A 23129-nucleotide genomic window follows, 5' to 3' on the forward strand; every position below is an offset into this window, starting at 1 on the left:
CCGCGGCGGTTTTGAGAAGCTACTTTCCCAGGAGTTTGTGCGTTCTGAGTTTTCCCACGTGCTGTGTGAAGTTTGCTTATTTTCTCTGAACCTTTTAGTTTCCACTACACTGCGGTCACATCACTCTTTGGTCACTCGTATTACTTATTTGTCCCTTCTTCCCTTCTTATGTCTTGCTGAGTCACAACACTGCTAAAACTTGGTGGCTTCGAACAGCACCTGTCCGTTGCCTCACAGTTTGCGTGGCCGGGAGCCCAGCGCGGCCTGGCCGTGTGCTGTGCCGCTCGCCCGCGGGGCTGCGGCCGGGGTGCCGGCCGGGACTGGGCGGTCGTCTGAGCGGCGGTGAAGGGAGGGCCTTACGGAGTCCATGCGGTTGCTGGCAGGTTTCCACTCCTTGCAAAACGTCGGCCTCGGGGTCTCATTTCCTCTCTGGCCATTGGCTGGAGGCCATCCTCAGTTTCTTGCCATCTGGGCACCTGTGTGGCGTCTCATGAAGCCAGGAAGCTAGACTCCCCTGTGCCCGAGTCACAGAAGTGACGTCCCATCGACTTTGCTGCAACCTGTTGTTTGGAAACAAGTCTCAGGTGCTGCCCACGCCCAAGGGGAACTTGGAAGGTGAACGCGCACCTTCACTCTAGCCGTTTCAGAGAACCAGTGAATTCTCCCACAGTGCCAGTTAGACTTACGATGAGTCTCTGCCTTCAAAATCTGTTATTTTCTCTCATTTTTCGTTTGTTTTTTTAAGTTTCATTCTGTGTATTTACTCAAGCTCGTGTGGGTGAAACCAGGGTGTCTGTGTCTGCAGCTGCTCGCTGCTGACATCTTGCTTCCTTCCTGCAGTTCTTTACCGTCAGCTTGCTTCTCCCTTCTGTGCCCTCATCCTTCTTCCCTGCCCTTTGCATTTCTTCTCTCAACTGTTGGCTTATTTTTCCTGTGTCTGTAAGGGAAGCTCGGGCGTTGTTCTGAGGCCGCAGGACGCGGGCTCGGGGCCGGCGCACCGCCGCGTCGGTCAGCCATCCTCCTGTGTTCCAGGGAGACGCTCGAGAAGGGCCTGGAGTTCTGTCGGCGGAAGCAGCGGCCTGACGGCTCCTGGGAAGGGTAAGTGAGCCCCCCGGGCGGGCGTGCGCCTGCGGGCCGGGCGCCTGCTCCGCTCCTCTGCGCGCCGGAGACCTCAGTCGTGTGCTGCCGGCCGCGGCTTTCGGACCTTGTTCGGGTCACGCCCGGCCCCGCCCTGGGGGCGCTTGCTCAGCTCGCCTCTCCGTGGCTCGGCGGCCTGGCGCCTGGGGTGGCGGGCCTGTGGTTCCTGCTTCCCCGGCTGTGGATCAGTTCTCAGGTTGCTCTGGGGCAGCCGCAGGAGCCCCCCAGGGAGGCCGGGGCGCCGGGAGTGGGGGTCACGTGTGTTTCCCTCCGCCTGAGGCCCGGCGCCCTCGAGCTGGCTGCTGGCCGAAGGCTCGTGGATGCTTTTCTTGGGTCACCCCCTCTTCCCTGACCCCGAGGGAGGGGGTTGCCAAAGCCCGGCGGAATTCCTGATGTTTCACGCGCCTTCCGGAGGAGACCGCAAGGCTGCCGTCCTCCCCTGCCGCCCCTCCAGCTCCTGGGGGATTTGCTTCACCTACGGCACCTGGTTCGGCCTGGAAGCGTTCGCCTGCATGGGGCAGAGCTACCGCCGCGGGTGAGTGGCCGCGGGCCGCGGGGGGACGCTTCTCAGCAGGACGCCCCACGGGGCGGCTTCCCCTTGGAAGTCAATTTTGGGGATAGTCTTTATTTTTCTAAGTTCATGAGCCAACAACACCCTTTCTAGTAAGGACACTGGACTGAGCTCCTGCCTCGCTGCTCTGGGAAGTTTCTGGCTTGTGTGTGGAGGGGCACCTTGGGCTCACCTGGCCCCACACCCCGTGGGGCATCCGCTGAGAGAAGGAAGCCGGCCTCGGGGCTGAGCTGCCTCCAGCCGCCGCGCCCAGCTCCGCGTCGTGGGGGTCCGGGGGCGGTCACGTCTGCGCGGCGACTGCGTCCACAGAGCTTGTCAGTGGCTCTTCCCAGCAGACTTAGGTGCCGCGCGTCTCTGTGCCCTCCACTGCGCGTGGCGGGCGGGACTGGAGTGCAGACCGCCTCCCTCCCCCCACCAGCCCTGGGGCGGCCTGGCCAGTGGGCCATCGGGCCTGGGACCTCCCCTGTCTTGCTGGTCTCTACAGGGCCGTGTGTGCGGCGGTCTCCCGGGCCTGTGACTTCCTGCTGTCCCGGCAGATGGCGGATGGGGGCTGGGGGGAAGACTTCGAATCCTGCGAGGAGCGGCGTTACATCCAGAGTGCCACGTCCCAGATCCACAACACGTCCTGGGCCCTGATGGGGCTCATGGCTGTCAGGTGGGTGTCACGTGGGTGGGGTCGGGAGGAGGAAGGACACCGAGCATCGAGCAGGCAGTTTGGGAGGGGTGTGGGTTGGTGAGCTGTGAGCAGGTGTGGGAAGAGGTGAGGCCTGCAGGGCAAGGGCATGTGTCTGTCCAAACACAGGGGTTCCTGCAGAGGCTTGCCTTCTAGAAGACTACTCAGGGTGACAAGGGAGACCAGAGGCCCACGCCAACGGTGTAGGGTGAGGCAGGTCCCTGCAGCTGCTCTCTCTGGGCCCTCCTGCCTCCACATGTGTGCACAGGCACAGACACACCCACCTGAGTGCACATGTGCGTGCTTGCACACACAGACCTGCACAGTGTCCCAGTCTTTGCTGTCCTGTCGCCTGTGAGGCCATTTGGGGAATCTTCCTAAAATTCCCTCAATATTAGACTAGGTCAGTGTGAGCAGGAGCAGCAGAGTCTGGTGGGGGGGACGCTTAGGGAAGGGGCTCAGGGACCAGCCCCCGGTCTGCCTACCGCAGCTGAGCTCGGTCCCGAACCCTCAGTCCTGGGGTGTCATGATTAGTGCGAATCAGCACATGTGGCTCGCACGGCCCTCACAGGGTCCCGAGGACCCATGGGCCGGACAGGCACGAGGTCTCACCTCCTTCTGCCCTAGCGTGAGCAAGAGAACACGTCTTGTGGCAGGGCCCTCAGCCAGCCGTGGGTGTGTGCGACTGCCTACCTGGCCTGCTCGCCTCCACACTGGCTGCCTTTTGCATTTCTCTGGGATTCTGGGTAGAAAATGTGCAGCGGTGGCCTGCAGCGTGCTAACTGTCGTGGTGGGTGCCGGGTCCGGTGTGCATGAGCGCCGGTTCAGTCAGCATACAGGAGTTCACGTCCACCACGTGCCAGCAGCACGAGGGTGAGGGTGCAGGTCGGGCTGTAGCGAGAGGCGCTTTCCCCCAAAGAGTGGTAGCAGATGCGCTCAGTGCCTCCTCTTCCCCCTCAGGCACCCCTGCCTAGAGGCCCTGGAGAAGGGAGTCCGGTGTCTGCTTAGAAAACAGCTCCCCAATGGCGACTGGCCCCAGGTATGCCGAGGAGGCCTGAGGAGCCACGGCCCAGCGCTGGCCTCGATTTGCATGAACTCTTTCCAGCCCTACCCTGTCCCCGGTCCCTGATGGCCTCCTCGTGGGCAGGGTCTTAGCTTTGGGGACTTGAGGGTCGCGAACCTGCCAATGAGAGGCTGTGGTGGATGTGGGTCTCCGATGAGGCCGCAGCTGGAGGCAGGGCTAGTGCTGGGGCGGAGGACAGGGGACGCCCTCAGGCTCTGCTTCCACGTGCCCTGCTGGTGTGGGGTCAGGAGGTCACGTGAGGCTGGCCCCCTCCCTTGGATGAGTCCAGGGTTGACAGCTGTGAGGGGCTGGTGACTCAGGCTGGAGGGTTCGCTGCAGGGGGAGGGGTCCGGAGCTAGGGCGGTAGCAGGGGGGTGGCCGGCAGAGGTTCCCGTGGACCCTCCACCCCCAACCCGGGAGCCTGCCAGCTCTCTGCTGGGGTCTCTCTGCTGGGAGCCCCTTAGCCACCTGCGAGAGCCTTTGTGTTTATTCCTCTGTGTTCTTTCAGGACAGCCTCTCTGGCATCTTCAACAAGTCCTGTGTCATCAACTATACCAGCTACAGGAACGTCTTCCCCATCTGGGCCCTCGGCCGCTTCTCCCACCTGTACCCCGAGAGTGCCCTTGCCGGCCGCCTTTGAGGGTGCCTGGCAGGCAGGTGGGTGGGGGGCACCGTCGTCTGGGGTGCTACTGAGCAGCAGCTGTCATGCGAGTCCAGGAGGCCCCTGCCCCCGGCCACACTCCTCCAGGTGTTGGGACCTGGCCTGGGGCAGGGGTGGGGCTGGTGGCGTTAGGTACTTGATTTTAAGGGTAGGTTTGTTTCTTGGAAGAGCTGGTGGAGCCCAGGTGAGGAAGGGAACGGGCTGAGCCGTGGCCCCGGCAGGCTGTTGCGCGGCGCCGGCCAGGATGGGCGTCCTCGCTCTGGGGCTGGGAGGGCGTCCTCAATACCGCAGTTCTTGGGAGCGGGGAGCAGGGCCTCGTCTGCTTCCCGTCTGGGGCTGCCCAGGGGCCGGCTCTTCCTATTTCTTTTGTCTGTGGGGCGGAGGGATGTGATCTGTTCACCGCCGTGGCCCCGGGCTCGCAAGGTACGCGGACCAGACTTGCTGAGTGTCTGGGGCTCTGCAGAGGAAGTCAGACATGGCTGCCAGCCGTGCCCTACACCCCAGGCGGCCCGTGCTGCATTGTGTGGTGCACAAGTGGTGGCCACAGCGGGGCACCAGTGTCCTCTCTCCTGCGTTTATAACCTGTAGCGTCTTGTGCTGACAGAGGCACAGGCAGGAGGCTATGTGTGACAAGGGATGAGTGCTCATGAGTAGCTTGGCGGTCACCACCATGGGGCGCCGCGGGTGCTGGGCACAGCAGAGCAGTCAGCACCGCTGGCTAGACAGGCCTGACGCTGCAGGGTGCCCTCTGGCCGCCACCAGCCCTCATGCGCTGGTCTGTGCTCTGGGCGGAAGCGGGGGCTAGATCTCCGGGGCAGTGCTTCTTGGGCCCTGAACCTCCGAATCCCCTTCTGGCTCTAAGTCTGTCTGGTTTGGCGTACGTGGATTTGGGGCCCAGGATGGAAAAACCTGCTCTGGATTTGCCGTCGACCTTTGAGGACGAGTGGCTCATGTGCTCAGGGCTTCCCTAGCAGTGTGGCTGCTCAGAGTCAAAGTCGGAGCTTTGATGAGAATAAAAGCCAGGCCTGGTGCTGCGCCTCGGGCCCCGCCCTGCTTGGCCACGCCGGTGCCCTTCTGTCCCTTGTTCTTCTGTGCCACCTCCTGGATTGGCAGCCGCCCCTGACTGTGCTCCCTCGGACAGCCAGATGCCTGAGTGCTCCTCCGTTCCTGCCGTTTTCTGCCCAGATCCGGCAGGCCGCTTGCCAAGACTTTGCACCACGTGGCCTTGACCCCCCAGCTCTCTTGGCCTTGAGTGCCGTCCCTGACTCTGCTTGGGGCTTGCCTGCTTTCGGGCCTTTGAGCTGTTCCTCCACTGACCTTCTCTTGCCCCAGGGTGGTGCTCCTGCTCTGAGCCCTGCAGGGCGGGGCAGTGTGTACACATAGGTGGCTCCACCGGCTGCCACACTGTGCGGCATGTAGTGGGCGTTCGTTCAGTGGACCTACTGAGTGTCAGCACTTTCCCCCGTTTTTAAACTCGGGTTTATTTTGGCCGAAGGAACTGTTGGGTCCCCTTGCAATCTATCGGTTTGCTCTTGCACTTCTTTTATTGGCCCTGTTCTCCCCCAGCGGGGGCAGCAGCACCACCAGTGGTGACTGAGCACGGTCTGCTCCCGAGAGACCTCCAGGCGGCCAGATCACTGGGTCAAACCCAAGAAATGGAAACCTACTTTAATCCTTCAAGCGTCACTTCTGGGGGTGGCTCCGTGACGGACGGACACGAGCACATCACACGTGTTCTGTCTCATCTTGGGAACAGTCACAGACCTGGAGTTTCCAGGGGATGAGTGGGTGCTTGAAGGTGAGCAGGTGTATGTCGTTATTTGAACGGAATTATGTGCTTCAGCCTAATTAAAAATCACGCTCTCAATAAAACAGAACAGAAACAAACTCATAAAATACAGAACAAACTGGTCGTTGCCAGAGGGGAGAGGATGGGAGATGAGTGAAACAGGAGAAGGGGCACGAGCGTACAAACTTCCAGTTATAAATGTGCCGGTCACGTGACAGTACGGCGTGAGGCATAGAGCCTGGGACCGAGCAGTCACGCTGGGCGGTGACCACGCTGACTGGCTGAACCCCTGTGGTGCACCTGCAGCCAGCACAGCCTGGTGCGTCAGCTGTACTTCAGATGAAAACATCAGCTTCTCTTTCCTGGGCGAATCAGCAAAGATGCTTGAATTCAAATTATTTTTGGTTACTGGGAACAGATTTTGAGTATTTACTGGGAAATTTTTGCTGCAGCCATATTACATTTTCTGTATTCACCAAATGTAAACCTTAAACCTTCCCTTTGAGGAATTCTCTAACTATAAACCCTTCACTCACAGTGTAAATTCAACTCTAAGAAAGTAATTTTCCTTACTGAACCTAATCAATATTGCTACATATATTTAAATTTTATTTAGGCAATAAAGTGTTAAAAAATTAATGCTATCCATTGTTGCTTCTTCATTCTTTTCTTATCTCTGCAGATATGCTAATTATAGATGAATTGGTCAGCTTGATTTATCTTTGTCTCCATTTGCAATGTAAATTTTTATTCTCAATTCACTTTGGTTGAAAAAGGAATTGAAGGTAGAAACAGGAGCAGAGGGGAGTACAGGCGCGGCCGGGTTGGATCGGTTTGTTCTTACGGCCTCAGCTTTGGTGCTCAGCTTTCTAGGAGGTGGCCGGGGCTTACACAGGACAGCCCCAGTAGCTGGGGAGATGCTGGTCTCGCTGGTTGTGGGTGGGTCACAGCACCCCCCACAGGGCGTCTGCTCGCAGCGGGATGCCACCATAGTCCCCCACACAGGTGGCAGTGGCAGGAAGTTGAGGATGCTGCTCTGGAGAGCACCAGGCCCCTCCGTGGCGTGTTAGCTTTGTGCCTGGCGTTTTCACCTGTGATTTTGGGTGCTGTCCCAGAGACCCCCTTTCACCGCTCAGGAGGACGAGGGTGAGACGGATAACTTAAGGTTACCTGTTTTTTTTCAGTGAAAATAATTCACCCATTAGTTTCTCCATGATGACTCCTCATGGGTGATTCCCAGCCTTCCTCCGGGGACAGCGATGGCCAGGGGGTGTCTGAAGCGCATGCTGGAGACAGCTGGAGAACAGCTAGTTTGTGTGGCTTCAGGCAGCCTCAGACACCTTCCCCACAACCAGGCCTTTTGTGGGAGAGAGGTGCAGTGGGCCGGAGATCCCGTGTCTCTGATGCCCCCTCTGGTTTTGGGAGGGTACAGGAGTGGGGGCTGTTCTTGGGCCATCCAGGCACAGGTGAGCACTGAAACGGCCCATGGTGGCTAGAGTACTTTAAAAAAAAATTGCCAGTGACCCGTTGGATGATCTTGCAAGGTCCAACATGCGTATGTATAGTTGGAGTCTCACCGAATGGGGTGGGAGGGAGGCAGAAAAACATCTGAGTAGTCATGGCTGAAAGTTTTCCAGATATGGAATATATAAGCCCATAGATCTGTGATGCTCAGCAGACACAGACTAATCACACGGACCAAACATGCCCAAACCAAAACCTCCTCCAGACCACATCGTGAGTTGATAAAAACCAATGACGAATAAAAGCTTAAAAGCAGTAAAAACCAGACACATTATATACAGGTGAACAAGGGAAGGGCAGCTGACTTCTCACCAAGGAATGATGCCAGCCAGGAGGCAGTGCTGCGTGACATCTTTATAAAGGATTGAAAGGGAAAAACGGGTCAGCTTAACATTCTCCATTCACAATACAAAAGTCAAGTCAAAGTCGACCTTCCTTTTCCAGACAAATGAAAGCTGAAGGAATCTCCAGCAGCCTTGCCCTACAAGAAATGTCTGGGCCCAAGGAAAGTGACACCAGGTGGAAACTGATCTTCACTAAAGAAAGACCCAGAAGTGTTACACGTGGAAGGCGTTTCCCCCTTGTTTAAAACAAGCGTTCCAACGCAAACCTCTTTAAAACAGAATGAACTTTTAAAGGCAAAACCAAGGAAGCGAACACAGACAGGAAGTGTGCGCGGCCCTGCGGCCCTGCCCGGCTGGCGGCCCCTCCCACCCGCCGCACACCCCTGCTAACGCCGCTGCGGCACGCTCCTGTTCGGGTTTCTGCCTTGGTCGGTCCGTCTGTCCTCAGAGGCGTGAGACCGCAGAGTACACGAGGGTCTGTTGTGGGCTGCTCAGTGCCAGTGTCCCACAGCGCAGACATGGAAAAATCCCCTGAAAGACACAGTCGATATATAGGTGTTGCTGAGGAGAAGTGGGGAATTTAAATTACTCTGTATCTATTTTAGAAATTAATTTGAAATGGAAAACTTTCTCAAAAGAAAGCTCCAGTCTCAGATGGGTGCCTGGTGAATTTTGCCAATTATTTAAGAAAGAACTATCTAACACAAATACAAATACCCCATACCCAGACATTAGAGGAGGAGGGAATATTTTGCAGACTCCTTTTAGAGGGTATGACCTTGAGGACAAAACCAGACCAAGACATTACCGGAAAGGAGATAACGATCAATTTCCCACACAAACACAGAAAGTACTTAACAGACTAGTAGTGACTTGAATCCAGTGATGAAAGAACGGTGCATCAAGACCAGAAGATTGGCAGAGGGAGATGGGCCTGTGGCTGGAGGGGAGATGATGTTCGGAGGGTTTTCCGATGGCATTTACGTGCTGTGGTGGAGGGGGAGGCTTTCATGTCCCAGGGCCTGGCTCTCGGGGTTTGCCGGGAGAGACCGGCCCCTAGTCCTGGAAGCCCCTGCACGCCCTTGCTCAGTGGGCACCACCCGGGTCCCCGCTGTCCTTGTCTGTGTGAGAGGCTGTGGGTCCAGACATGGGCCTGCCTCAGGCTGCACGAGGTTCGTCTGGGACTTAGAAATCCTCTTTTCCAGGGGCGCCTGGCTTAAGGGTCCAACTTCGGCTCAGGTCATGATCTCACAGTTTGTGAGTTCCAGCCCCTCACTGGACTCTGTGCTGACAGTTCAGAGCCTGGAGTCTGCTTTAGATTCTGTGTCTCCCTCTGCCTTTCCCCCTCATGCTCTCTCTCTCAAAAATAAGTAAGCATGAAAAAAAATTTTTTTTTAAATCCTCTGCCGCAAAACCCGACTCAAGGCTTTCTCTCCTTGAAGCCCCCTTATGCTAACTTGGCAGTCTGGGGGGAATAATGGCTTTGCTCTGCGGGGACCCCGAGTGCCCTTGACGTGGCGTCGGGGAGCCCTGGATGTTGGGGCTGCAGGTTGGAGGACATGCTGGTTCCTTGTGTGGACTCTGTCCCTTCCCAAGAGGATCAGGAGATGACCCCCCCCCCCCCGTTGCCTCAACGGCTGCCAAGAAGCGCGACCAAGAACTTCAGAGCCAGGAAACGGCGCCGAGTGCATGTGGCACCCTGAACAGTCAGTTGGAAGAGCGGGTGTCGGGGGGGTTTCGCGGGGGTCCCACTGACCGAGGACTGAAATCTGCACCCTGGCAGCACTCCACGAGCACGGCTCTGTGTGCGATCGGTCCGCACAGCCCTTGCGTCGGGTCGGGGCAGTCTTCCGTTAGGTCCAGTAACAGTCCGTGTTCCGGACACTCAGGGCTCCCGGTCCAAGCCTTCTCAGGAGGACAGAGCGGTCAGCAGGCCGCCTCCGACTGCCAGCCGTTCAGAGCCCGCCCGGAGTCCACGCGGCCTGCGGGCTGCTGGGGGCACCCAGCTGCCCTCCCTCTGCCCACCGCCCCTTCTTGTGGTGCGTGTCTCAGGGGCACCCCTGACACGTGTGTGCATGCCAGTCACCAGCCTCGGTCCTGGGGGACGCCGCCGGCCCCACAGACGGGGAAGCCGCACTAGCACCACGTGGAGAGACACCACGAGTCACGCGGAGTAAAGGCAGAGGCCCCCTGAGGTCTGCACAAGCCACACGGTGTGGATGGCCCGACACGCCCCTCGGCCCAGTGCTCTGGCTGTTGCTAGAAGGTGCCGAACATTCCTGTCTTGGGCTGGCTGCCCTCCCCACAAGCCCCGTCCTAACTGGTCCTGTCGATTCCCCGTGTTCTCCATGGCGCTCACCCTCGGCGGGAGGTGTTGCACTGTGGGGACCGGCCCAGGCCAGGGCTGCGGGTGCCCGGGTGGCACTGGCTCTTTAAGGGCGACGTCACAAGGCTGCGGAAGGCCGGGCAGCGGTGGAACTCCAGGGCCTTCGGCTGTTTCTGGAGTGTCTGCGGGCTCTGGATCTCCACCTCCATGGGGCCGCAGGCCCGCACGTGAGCACGGACGACATGGCCATGGCCGAGGGCAGCGAGCTGATGAACAGGCTCATGAGTGAGAACGCGGACCTGAAGAAGCAGGTGCGCCTCCTGAAGGAGAACCAGATGCTGAAGCGTCTGCTGAGCGAGGGCTGCCGGGAGCGCTGTGGCCTCGGGAGCCGGGACCTGCTCTTCCCCAAGGCGCCCGCCTACCCCGAGGACTGCTCCCCAGGGAGTGCAGGTGAGGCTGGGGCCAGCACGGCGGGGCCTGGCTGGCAGCTGGGGCCCAGGAGCCGTGGGGCGAGGGCCTGGCTCCGTGATCCCTTCCCTCGGGTCTGGACCCAGTCCCCAGTCTGCTGTGTGTCCTCGGGTAAGGCCCTCTGGGCCATGAAGCCCACGTCTAGAGAATGGGGTGAGGTTAGCCCCCCACATCAGTGGCTGCTACCCACCAGCCCCCTGCACAGAGCTCCTGGATGCCAAGCCCTACGAGCACACATGTCCCTGGGGTGCTTCGGCCTCAAGGAGGACCTTGAAGAGGGAGCTGGGACCAGCAGAGGTCAGGGGTAGAGGATGGCAGGAAGAGGACAATGACAGCCAAAGGGGTAGCTGCAGAAAGCCCTGTCCCCACCGGTCCTGAATTCCCACCAGCGGCGAGGCACATGCTTGTCACCAGAAACTTGCTGAAGAGGGACTGGCCTCCTAGGGCTGGTCACCGGTGTGACATCCCACAGAGGGTCAGTGCTGCCTACTTGGGCCACCAGCGATGTCATTGTGCAGTGGCTGCAAAAGGCCCTTGTCACCAAGCCTCACTGGTGCTCTGACTGCTGCCAGAGTCACGGACGCAGCGTGACTTTGTTGTCCTTTGTCCTGAGAACTGGGTCAGGCCAGGGCCCCCTCTGAGGGCTCAGAGGCACCCCTTCGTCAGCACTGGCAGGAGCGCTTGGGGCCCCCCTCCCTCAGCTTCCCTCCTGTGCCTGGTCGGTCGGTAGAGGTTCAGACTCTCACAGGGGCCCAGCTGCTCCGAGAGGGACCCTGGTCAGGGCCTAGGGCAGGGCGGGGTCTCTGGGACACAGCCAGCTTCCCTGCCTGTGGGTCACCCCTACGGGTCCCAGACCTTGCCAGACACCAGTCTCAGCAGGCGCTCCAGTCCCCCCGCCTGGCCCAGAGCCACCCGCCCTTCCACACAGAGGCCTGGAGCTCTGGCTGCAGGGCGCGGGCCAAGGTCAGCGGGCCGAGCATCCTCCGGGAGGGGCCTCCGCAGTGCCGGCCTCTGGGACGCTGCCTGCCGGCCTGGCCACACCCTCAGCCTTCGCGGGGACTGGCGTTGGGAAGGACACTTACTCAGCAGCACACATTTGTGACCAGCAGGGAACTGCAAAGGCTCACGTTTCCCACGGTCCCTTAGCGTCTGCCTTCAACGCAGGATGTGCTTTACACCGTGTTCCCCTCATTGAACAACAAGAGCTCGTGGCAAACTGATAAATACCCCGAGAGGATGTAACACACAAGGCCGAGCCCGCCCGGGGCCTGCCCAGGGCAGCGTGTCCTAGGGTTGCTGTCTGAAATTTGCGGTGGGTATTCCTGTGTGTATGGGGGGATCTTCTGGGTTTTTCTGAACATGAGTGAGCTGTCCACACTTTGATTGCCTGTTCCGTCCACCTTGCTCTTGTCACCCAAAGGTCTTCTTCTCTAGATCCAGAGCCTGTACCCCAGCACTGGAGTGGTTCTCGGGGTGTGGGGGGGTTCCCACAACGGCAGGCCACCTGCCGCAGGGGTGACGGCCGGAAATCCTCGGGTCAAAGGCTGTGTGCTGTTGAAATAGACGCTGCTGTGGCCGCTGCACCCTGCCAGCGCCCTCCGGACCCACTCAGGACCGCACACCGAGGCCCGGCGCCCACACCGGCCTCCTCTCCGGCCGCCTGTGTGCCCCGGGTGCTGTGTTGGTCAGTTTGGCCTGTTTTCTGAGTTCATAATCGCCCCGTGTGCAAATGATTTAAATGAGATCGACAGTGTGTATACTTGTTAATTTTTGTCTTTGCCCTTGGAACTGCCAGACCCTGGCGGCAGTTGGGCCTGGGGGTGGAGGGGCACGCAAGACAGGTGCTGGGAGGACCCTTCTGTCCTTCTTTTTAAAGAACAAGAAAAATTGAGAAACAGCCTGTTTTGTTCCGTTTCCTTGACCTTGTTCGGCCTCGGTACGCTGTCTTCAGCCGCTGCCCTCGGCCTGCTCCGTCCCGAGGCCCCGGGCCTCTGCTGTCTGTCCGTGGCTTTGCTCAGGATCTGGGGACTCTGTCCCTACGTGGGTCTGGGGTTCGGTCTAATTTCTGTGGGTTTTCTGTTTGGGGATTTGATGCCAGACTTGTGACCAGTTTATAACCTTGAGTCAAGAAGCATCTTTTAACTTTTTCCCGTGCTCCAACCTTATTTATGAGGAATCATCTGGAGCCTGAAAGAACTTCCCACTAGCCCCCCAGGCCTGCGGCCCTCAGAGCGTAATTGTTTTATAACTTCTAGATTTTTCTTCTTTGCTTATTGGCCCATTTAGGTTTTCTACTTCTTATTGAGTCATTTAAAAATAATGTCCCACGAGAGCTGAAATCTTGGTGACTATGCAGCTGTGTATAATGGTCGCTCGTAACTCAAACCTCTTCCTGGTCTTTCTTACATTGCTTTTCTCATTTCTGATTTTATTTCTTCATGTTTTCTGTTTCCCTAAGGTGGTTTTCCACAGTTTTGCCGTTGTGTAGACTTTCAGAGGGCTGTCTGTGGCGTGTTTCACGGTCATGTTCATTGTCTTTTAATAGCTCCTCTTCATGTCTTGATTTGAATGTTTAACTTTGAGATGATTTTTAAAAAGTAATTAAAGCATTTAAATTACTAGTTTCAATCCAAATACAGTTTTAAATGTACTAATGTCTTAATATATAGTGTTCTATTTTCATTATTTCTCAAAAATCATTGTTTCTTATTTTTATTTCTTCCTTCATGTGATCATTGCTTGGGAGAATGATTTTACTTCTGAGTAAATGGAATTTTCTGCTGGCCACGTGGGCAGACAGGAGGCCAGACACAGGCATCCTGATGGCTTTTCTCTTTATGAACACTTTTTTCTGGGAAAGCATTGCTGGGGGTAGATTAGTCGGTTCCTGAGGAGACGCGTTTTAAGGTATAATTTTTCATAATAGCTCTTAAAACACACGACTTCTCAAGTATGTATTTACCTTATGGCTGGGAGAGCTTCATAACATGAGGGTAGGGAAGGATTTTATAAATCAAAAAGAATCAACAAGTTAAAGTTGGCTACGTTACAATTTAAAAACTTCTGCATGAGAAGTCAATATAAAAGAGAGTCGAACACAAGCAAGGCGCCCGCTGGAATAAGACACTCACGACGCTGCTCTCCAACAAGGAACGAGTATGCAGGAGACACAAAGAGCTGCTCCGAAGAGTGTTAAAGACCCCCACCCCCACCCCCAAGAAGAGCAGAGAACCGGCGAGGATGCTTCACAGAAAGGAAGCCTGAGGAGCACATGGAAAGGCGCGCGGTGCCACCAGCGGTTCGGGAGAGCCGGGTGCTGTCATCTGCCGGGACCACTGATGTAGAGCTCAGAGGAGGTTAAACAGCACACCCCTGAGCCCAGTGTGGGCGGCCCAGGGTGCTCACCGCGAGCAAGGAGCCGCGTCAGGGCGTCTGCCGAGGGCTCCGCTTTGTCAAGGGAAGCAGGAGTCTCCCCATGCTTAGCAACAGGGCAGCGGGCATGAAAAATGTGTGGTGTGCACACGCACTCACACATGCACGCGCGTGCCTACATGCACACGTGTTCCAAGAAACGGTTAAATGTGTCAGATAAGCTACCCATTGACTCAATACAGAAGAATTCCCAGAAAAGATAATGCAGCAAAAAGGTGTGTTGCAGAATAAAACATGTGTAGCATGACACCGTTTGTATACATTTATAAGCATAAGCAAGTCCGTCTGTTGTGTGTGGACACACAGGTGGGCGGGAAGCGCATGGAGGTGTGTGTGCTTGCCGTGCCCATAAACGGGAGGCTGGTGGCTTCCTCGGGTGGCACCCACAGTGGCATATTGTCTAGAGGGAGGACGAGGGCTCTGAAGCAGGGGCTGTCACAGCCTGAGGTGGGCATAAGGGTGTCCTCCGTGTTACCGCCCTCCTCAGGGAGGTCTCAGGAGCACAGCCTGACCTGCCCCCCCCTTCCCAGGTGCAGACTTCGGAAGGTTCACCAGCGTCCCGGATGCACCCTCCCAGCTGCAGACGCCCTCCCTGGAGGACCTGCTGTGCTCCCACGCCCCCATCTCCAGTGAGGACGACGCCTCCCCTGGCTGTGCCACCTCCCCCCAGGTGCCCTTCAAGGCTTTCCTCGGCCCCCCGGAGCCGCAGGCACCCCGAGGCACTGACAGGAAGCTGTCCCCACTCCTGAACCCCTTGCAGGATCCGCTGCCAGACAAGACCCTGCTGGAGCCCAGGGAGGTGGTCCGGCCCAAGAAAGTGTGCTTCTCGGAGAGCAGCCTACCATCTGGGGACAGGACCAGACGGAGCTACTACCTAAACGGTACGGCCCGCGGGGGCGGTGGGCAGCTGTGGGGAGGGGGCTGGGTGGCCGGCTGGGCACAGCGTCTCCATCTTCCTGCGGAGGAAGGAGAGCGTGGCTGGGAGGGCAGGGTCTGGGGCTGCTTCTGTGGGCATTTCTGGCCTGTTAAAAACATGGACTTGTTCATCTTCTTGGGGTCAAGCTGTCAGGGTCCGACATATATTCTGGGTACAAACCCTTTCCTGGGTGGATGTTGTACAAATGTTGTCTCCCACTCGGTTTTCCACTTGCGTAAGCGCTCTTTAAAGAGCAAAACTGTTGAATGAGATGGAGTCCAGTTTATTGATTTTTTTTCGTTTTATAGAGTTCATGCTTTTTGTGTCCTTTTAAAGAAATCTTTGTCAGACTCAAGGTCACAAAGATTCTTTCCTATGTGTTCTAGAGGTTTTATGGCTTTAGGTTTTACATTCAGGTTTCTGATCCGTTTCAAGTCCATTTTTGTGCATTAGATTTGCATTAGATGGCTGCTTCTTCCAACACCAGTGTTCAGGATTATTTTTTCTTCATTGAATGGCCTTGACCCTTATGTCAAAAATCAACATTCATAGATGTGTAAGGCTACCTCTGGCCCCCCCTTCCTGTTTTATTGTCTGTTGGTGCTGATGCCAGTACACACGGTCTCGAATCCCATGGCTTTAAGGTGAGAGTGTCATTCAGGTAGTGGCTGTTCTCCGTTTTCAAATTTGTTCTGGCCGCTGTAGGCACTTTGCATTTCCACACGAGTTTTAGAATCAACTTGTCCAATTTTACAAGAAAGCTTTCTAGGGGTTTGATTGGGATTGCTCTAGATCTACAGATTGATTAGGTCTATTTTCAGGGAAATTAACAATTTATTATTCATAACAATATTGAACCATAACAATATTGAACCTTTGGGTCCATGAATGCTGTATATCTCTCCATTTATGTAGTTCTTTAAACATTTCTCTCAACAATGTTATAGTCTTATAGTCTTATATGTATAGGTGTTACACATTTTGATAAATTAACCCTTAGCATTTTCACATTTTTGATACTATAGGAAACAGTATTGCCTTTATCATTATCAATTTCTGATTGCTCATTTCTAGTATATAGTAACACAGTTGATTTTTGTGTATTTACTCTTGTGATCCTTAATTTTATTTGTCAACTAGGCTGGGCCATTAAATGAAGTACCCAGATATTTGGTGAAACATTCTGGGTGTTTTTGTGAGAGTGTTTTTGGATGAGTTGAACATTTAAGTCAATACACTAAGTAAGCACACTGCCCTCTCAGTGTGGGTGGGCCTCATCCAATCCCCTCAAGGCCCGAATGGGACAAAAAGGTTGATTCTACCCTGAGGAAGAGAGAATTCCTCCTGCCTGCTTGCCCTTGGACTTGAACTAAAACATCAGTTCTTCTTGAGTTTCAAGCCTGCAGTGCTCTGGACTGAAGCCACACCATTGGTTCTCCTGGTTCTCAGACCCTCAGAGTCAGGCTAGAGCGCCATCTTCAGTCGCCCTGGGTCTCTAGCTTGCTGACTCACCTTGCAGATCTTGAGACTTGTTGGTCTCCATAATCACGTGGGCCAATATCCTACCCACACCCCCATACCCTCCCCCACACCCTATTGGTTCTGTTTCTATTTCTCTGGAGAACCCTGACAAATAAAAATGTTGTATCTTGCAAACTTACTGAACTCACTTATTTTTTTATGTTTGTATTTATTATTTTTGAGGTAGAGTGTTGGGGGGTGGGAGGAAGAGTGAGGGAGACAGAGAATCTGCACTGTCAGTGCAGAGACTGATTCAGTGCATGAACTCATGAAACATGAGATCATGACCTGAGCTGAAGTTGGAGGCTTAATCAAATGAGCCATCCAGGTACCCCCTGAACTCACTTATTTGTTCTAGTAGATTTCTTTAAGTTTATTTATTTTGAGAGAGAGAGAGAGCTCACAGACTGGGGAGGGGCAGAGAGTGAGAGAGGGCGAGAGAGAGAATCCCAAGTTGGCTCTGTGCTGCCAGTGTGGAGCTCAATGCGGAACCTTAACTCCAGAGCCAGCAGATCATGGCCTGAGCCGAAGTTGGGTGCTGATTGACTGAGCCACCCAGGCGCCCCTGGTCTAGGAAATTGTAGATTCCTTAGGATGTATAATTGTGTCATTTGCAAATAAAGATAAGTTTATTTTTTCATTTCTAGTTTATTTTTTTTTAATTTCTAGTTTATATTCCTTTTATTTTTCTTGTCTTATTGCACTGGCAAGAAATAGTGACAGTGGGCTTTTAAAAAAATCTTTTCCTAATTTAGGAGGAAAGCATTTCATTTGTTATTGTTATGATGATACAATTTATTATTGTATATGATGTTAGCTCAGGTCTCTGTAGATGACTTTTATCAGGTTGAGGTTTTATCCTTTAAATCCTGGTTTCCTTATAGTTATAAAGAATGGATGTTGGAATTTGTCCTTTTTCTGCATCTATTGAGATGAGCATTTGGTTTTTATTTGTAATCTGTTTCTGCTAATATGGTTAATGACATTGATTGGTTTTTGAATTTTAACCAACCTTGCATTCCTGAGATAAACCTCACTTGGTCGTGACACATTATACTTTTTTGTATTTTTGGATTTAATTTCCTAAATTTTTGTTGAGAACTTTTGCTGCCTATGAAGGATATTGGTCTATAGTTTTCTTTTAATGTCATTTTCTGGTTTTGGCACCAGTGAATGAGGTGGAAAATACTCCATTTTCTTTAATTATCTAGGGGAGTTTATGTAGAATTGGTATCATTTATTCCTTAGACGTTTGGTAAAATTCACCACTGAAACCACCCACGCCTTTAATTTTCTTGGGAGGAATATTTCCCTGCTACAAATTCAGTTTCCTTAGTTGACATACAGCTCTTCAAATGATCTATTTCTTCTCAGGGAGCTTTGGCAGGTCACTCACAATAGTGAGCTTTTGTGGTTTTAGGGAATTGGTCTGTTTCATTTATGCTGTCAAATTTATTAGCATAAAATTATTTCTAATATTTCATTATTATCCTTTTAGCATCTGTAGGATCTGCACTGAGACCGTCTCTAATTTCTGATAGTGATAATGTCTGTCCTCTCTTTTCCCTTGATAAGTATGGCTGCATGTTTATCACTATTATTGACTTTTTTCTTTGAAGAATAGATTTTGGCTGAATCTTGGAAGGCCAAGGTTGGACTAGAAATGATTTCTAGAACATCTCAGGTGTATATCACTTCTTCCATCGAACTTATGCTTTAAAGACAGAGAAGGGTGGGAAGCGAGACTGATTCCTGATGAGCGAAGTGTATTAATATAGAAGGGGGAATTTGCACCCTGAGCCCCCATGGCCCTCATCTGCCCTGGCATGCTGCTGTGCAGTCCACCTGGTTTTCAGCGCGAACTCCTGGGTACCTCCACAGCCTCGCAAAGGGATTAGGGAAGGCGCACACTGAAGATTGCAATGTGCTGCTGCAATGAAGTAGTGAAGGCCAGACAAGTGGGAAACATCCCATGTCCAAGACCCAGAGGCTTCACATCATCAAGATGGCGGCACTCCCCAAGTGGCCCTGCAGATTCAACAGGGTTCTCGTCACATCCCATCCGGCTTCCCTGAAGAAAGTGACAAACTGCTCCTGAAATTCAGGTGGAAATGGAAAGGACCCAGAACAGGCAAAGCAATCTTGAGAGAGGAGAGCAAAATCGGAGGACTCGCATTTTTCAATTCCAAAACTTACTGTAAAGCTACAGGAATCCGGACAGGATGGCAGTCATAAGACAAACATACCGAGATCGGCTAAGTAGAACTGAGATTCCAGAAATAAGCCCAGGCATTTACAGGCTCATGTGTAACAAGGACACCGAGACAATTCAGCAGAGAGAGAATAGTCTTTGCAATAGGTGACATTGGGACAAGTGGACAAACACACGCACAAGAGTGAGTTGGACCTCAAACCACGTGTGAAAATTAACTCAAAATGTTTCAAAGACTTTAAAAAAATCTAAAAGAGCTAAAGCCATATAGCTCTTAGAAGAAAACACAGAGATAAATCTTATGACCTTGGATTTGGCAATAGATTTTTAGATGTGACACCAAAAGTATGAGCAACAAAAGGAAAAGTATATACACTGGGTTGTATCAAAAGTAACATTTTTTGCATTTATTTATTCTTGATTTTAGAAAGAGAGAGAGAGTCCATGAACAGGGGGGACGGGTGGGAGGAAAGAGGCAGAGAGAATCTTTTTAAAAAATATTTATTTATTTTTGAGAGCGAGCAAGCGGGGGAGGAGCAGAGGAAGAGGGGACAGAGGACCTGAAGCGGGCTCCGCACTGTCAGCACAGAGCCCGACGCGGGGCTTGAAGTCACTAACCGTGAGATCACGACCTGAGCCGAATTTGAATGCTCAACCGACTGAGCCACCCAGGTGTCCCACAACTTTTGTGTTTCAGAGGAACACATTTCAAGAGAGTGAACTGAGCCCACAGAGTGGGAGAAAATACTCGTCACATAAGGGGCTAGTGTCCAGGACATATGAGAACTCTCCACAACTCCACACTGAAAAGACAAATAATCCAATTAAATGTGGGCAAAGCAGGGGCGCCTGGGGGGCTCAGTCAGTTGAGTGTCTGACTTTGGTTCAGGTCATGATCTCACGGTTCATGGGTTCGAGCCCCACGTCGGGCTCTGTGCTTACAGCTAGCTCAGAGCCTGGAGCTGCTTCAGATTCTGTGTCTCCCTCTCTCTCTGCCCCTCCCCTGCTCACACTGTCCCTCTCTCTCTCTCTCAAAAAATAAATAAAACATAAAAAAAATGGGCAAAGCACTCAAATGAACATTTCCCCCAAGACATATAAATGACAAATAAGCACATGAAAAGATGCTCCAAATCATTAGTCATCAGCCAAATACCGATGAAAGCACCATGAGAAACCACCTCACGCCCACTAGGACGGCTGCATACAAATGAGGGGCCAGCACACGTGCCGGAGAGGGTGTGGAGACATCGGAACCCATGTGCGTTGTCGCTGTGGAAAGCAGTTTGGCATTTCATCAAAACTTAAACACAGAATTACTGTGAGTCCACGCCTAGGCATGTATCTAAAAGAACTAAAAACATCTATTCACACAAAATTTAAAAAAATTATTTGATGTTTTTATTTATTTTTGAGACAGACAGAAAGCACAACTGGGGAGGGGCAGAGAGAGAGGGAGACAGGAACCGAAGCGGGCTCTGCGATGACAGCAGAGAGCCTGAAGCGGAGCTCGGACTCAAGGGCGATGAGGTCATGACCTGAGCTGAAGCCAGACGCTCAGCTGACGGAGCCCCCCAGGCGCCCCCACATAAAAATTTTACATGAATGTTCGCAGCAGCATTGTTCGTGATGGCCCAAATGCCTGTCCATGGACCAAGGGATAAACAGAATGTGATCCGTCCACACGATGGGCTAGACTTCGGCCACAGATAACAGTGCGGTGCTGACCCCTGCCGGCCTGGGGGACACCTGGGAAAGCAGCTGAGAGAAGGCCCGACAGAGGACCACCCACTGCGTGCCCGCACTTGCCCGAAATGTCCAGCACGGATGAAGCCACAGGGCCAGGGAACAGACTGGGGTGTGGGGCTGGGGGAGAGCGCTGCGTGACTCATAGTGGGCACAGCGTTTCGCTCTGGTGATGAAAATATTTTGGAATTTGATTGTGGTGACGGCTGTACGACTCTGTGAATATAGAGAAACATCTGAACTGCATACTTTAAGAGAGTCCGTTTTATAGAGTGTGAATTACATCTCAATAAAAAACATTTTTAAGTGATTCGGGAAGCATTGCACCCCATATGCCTCAATGCCTCGGTCTGTAGGTGCTGTCTGGGCCCCTCAGTGTCACGTGAGGATGAATGAAGTCCCCCAGGGACCAGAAAACGGTCCTGGGGAGGGAAAGCAGATGCTCCCCACCAGGACCTCGGAGGGCTCCGAGCCGCCGACCTGCGGGGCTCCTGGGAGGCGGCACCTCGCCAGGAACCCCCTTCGCCCGCTCACCTCCTGCGGCCCAGGCCCGTGTGGGCGGCCACTTGCCGCTGCCTGAGTGGCCACCAGATCACTTTCTCGACACCCTCCGTGGCCCGTTTCCCCGGCACTTCACCCCAGCGTCTCTCCTGGGCCCTCGGAGACCTGCGCAGGCCTGGCTTTCCCCGCCCCGGGACGCTCGGCTCCAGGCCCCACTGCGCCCGGGCCGTCCTCACGGCGTCTGCGGGGGGGCCCTGTGGCTCTGGGCCGCCCGGGAGGCTCTGCCTGGTGGTCAGGCTTTAGGGAGGCTCTGTCACTGCGCCCGGAGGGACGAAGGACAAGAGTGTGGAAGTGGCAGGGGTCTGGGGCCCCCGTCAGGTGGAGGGTCCCCGGCGCAGAGGCTCTGCCTGACTCTGACGCGGGCTCCCCTCACTTTGGGTCTCTCAGGGTCAGACGCCCAGACGGGAGTTCCCGGCAGGGTGTCCTTCAAAGAGCACACGGTTCTGAGTGGTGTAGATGCAGGCCTGCTGTCGGTGAACCAGCTGCCGCGGGGGGCAGATTGGGAAGCAGGGGTCGGGCAGGAGGCTGGCGCCGCGCCCGGTGACATCGGGAAGGACCCCTGCCCACCGCACTCCTCTCCGCAGACGCGGGGAAGACGTTTAGTGTCCAGTAAACGCTAAGGCAGCCTGCGACGCAGAGGGGGCCAAGACGGCCAGGCGGACGGGACCATCACACGGTCACACGTGTTGTTGAGTCACACGGGTCACACACGTGTAGTCAAGTCCACCCACACCCTGCTCCTGGGGGGTGAGGGGACACACCTAGCCTATCCTGATGCACCTGGTCAGAGGGGTGGGCCCTCTGCTAGGCTGGGCTCACCTTGACCCAGGTGCCTGCGCAGAATCGCCTGGGGGTGGGGTGGGGATAAGACAGACACTTCCGTCCACCTCAAAGGGACCGACAGACAGGACTTAGGATCACTGGGTCCTCAGGTTGCTCTTCAGGGCGAAGAGGACAGGTCTCTTTCCTTTCTGGTGACAGAAAAGTCTAACTCTCCTTTTCCAGGGTGTGTTCACCCCGCTGTGGGGGCAGGGCAGGCAGCGCTGGGGAGGGGGCGCCCTGCACCTCCATCGTGCTTGGGCCCTTGGGGAGCCCTGCCGGGCCGGCGGCTTCACCCCAAGCCTGCCGCAGCTGTGTTTCAGACGGTTCTTTCCCCAAAGTAGAACCTGGGGCGCGGCAGGAGGAAGGCGGGGCGCGCTCTGCGTCCTGGGCCCCCAGCCTGGCTCACGCCCCGCTCCACGCAGAGATCCAGAGCTTCTCCGGCGCCGAGAGGGACGGGCGCGTCGTCGGCGAGATCGCCTTCCAGCTGGACCGGCGCATCCTGGCCTACGTCTTCCCGGGGGTGACCCGGCTGTACGGCTTCACTGTGTCCAACATCCCGGAGAAGATCAAGCAGGTGGGCGGCTCTGCCCCAGGGTCCCCTCCCTGCGGTGCGGGCCCCTCCTATCCCAGGGTCCCCTCCCTGCCTTTCTACGGCAGGGTCCCCTCCCGGCCGCGGGACCCCTCCCTGCCCTGGGCCCTCCCACTGCCTCGAGTCCCCTCCCCCCCTTCCTCCCCCCTCCCCAGGACCCCCTTGCTGCCCCGTCACCCTGGCGCCCACACAGCTGTAGACCTGGGGGAGGCCAAGGAGTGTCTGAGACCTGGGTGCCGGGGTGCGGCGAGCTGGCTGTCCCCAGCTGCCCTCGCCCAGCTTACCTGTGGCCCGGGACAGTCCCAGGAATGGCTCACGGGGCCACAGAGCCCGCAGCCACCTCCCCCGCGCTCCCCTCTGTTGGCGGGAGAGCGGGGCCTCCGCTGCGCCGCGCCGGGGGTCTGGCCCGGGGCCTGCGCCCCTCTGGGCAGCTTCCTTCACCGACGTGCGCGCGGTCCCCGCCTGGCCCCGGTCTCGGCCCGCCGCCCACCCACACCCGCGCCGTACCCCCCCCCCCAGACGTCCATCAAGTCCCTGGACGGGTCGGTGGACGAGAAGAAGCTCCGCGAGCTGACGCACCGCTACCTGACGCTGACGGCGCGCCTGGGGCGGCTGGGCTACAACCGCGACGTGCACCCTGTGTTCAGCGAGCTCCTCATCAACACCTACGGCATCCTGAAGCAGCGGCCCGACCTGCGCGCCAACCCCCTGCACGGCAGCCCGGCCGCGCTGCGCAGGCTGCTCATCGACGTGGTGCCGCCCAAGTTCCTGGGC

General features: G+C 55.3%; 2 protein-coding genes and 1 long non-coding RNA gene across 3 annotated transcripts in view; 2 read left to right on the plus strand and 1 right to left on the minus strand.

The window, feature by feature from the left end:
* LSS (lanosterol synthase) overlaps positions 1-6533 on the plus strand; it is a 29373-nt gene extending 22840 nt beyond the window's left edge. Inside the window, exons 18-22 of the mRNA XM_029940589.1 lie at positions 1033-1098; positions 1592-1672; positions 2193-2363; positions 3342-3420; positions 3953-6533. Coding sequence (XP_029796449.1) covers positions 1033-1098; positions 1592-1672; positions 2193-2363; positions 3342-3420; positions 3953-4084 — 529 coding nt within the window. The 3' untranslated portion in view covers positions 4085-6533. The remainder of the gene's footprint in view (positions 1-1032; positions 1099-1591; positions 1673-2192; positions 2364-3341; positions 3421-3952) is intronic.
* Positions 6534-7752: 1219 nt separating this feature from the next.
* Positions 7753-10202, minus strand: LOC115291372. Its single transcript, XR_003908408.1, has 4 exons — positions 10122-10202; positions 9519-9667; positions 8622-8749; positions 7753-8293 (listed from the first exon to the last, which is right to left on the minus strand). It is a non-coding gene; the product is annotated as an uncharacterized LOC115291372 (long non-coding RNA).
* Positions 10203-10208: 6 nt separating this feature from the next.
* The window catches only part of SPATC1L (spermatogenesis and centriole associated 1 like), a 14541-nt gene continuing 1620 nt past the window's right edge, over positions 10209-23129 (plus strand). Inside the window, exons 1-5 of the mRNA XM_029940590.1 lie at positions 10209-10538; positions 14519-14658; positions 14749-14869; positions 22189-22340; positions 22875-23127. Coding sequence (XP_029796450.1) covers positions 10331-10538; positions 14519-14658; positions 14749-14869; positions 22189-22340; positions 22875-23127 — 874 coding nt within the window. The 5' untranslated portion in view covers positions 10209-10330. The remainder of the gene's footprint in view (positions 10539-14518; positions 14659-14748; positions 14870-22188; positions 22341-22874; positions 23128-23129) is intronic.

This window comes from Suricata suricatta, chromosome 5 (assembly GCF_006229205.1).
Source record: "Suricata suricatta isolate VVHF042 chromosome 5, meerkat_22Aug2017_6uvM2_HiC, whole genome shotgun sequence".
In the NCBI taxonomy this organism is placed as follows: Eukaryota; Metazoa; Chordata; class Mammalia; order Carnivora; family Herpestidae; genus Suricata; species Suricata suricatta.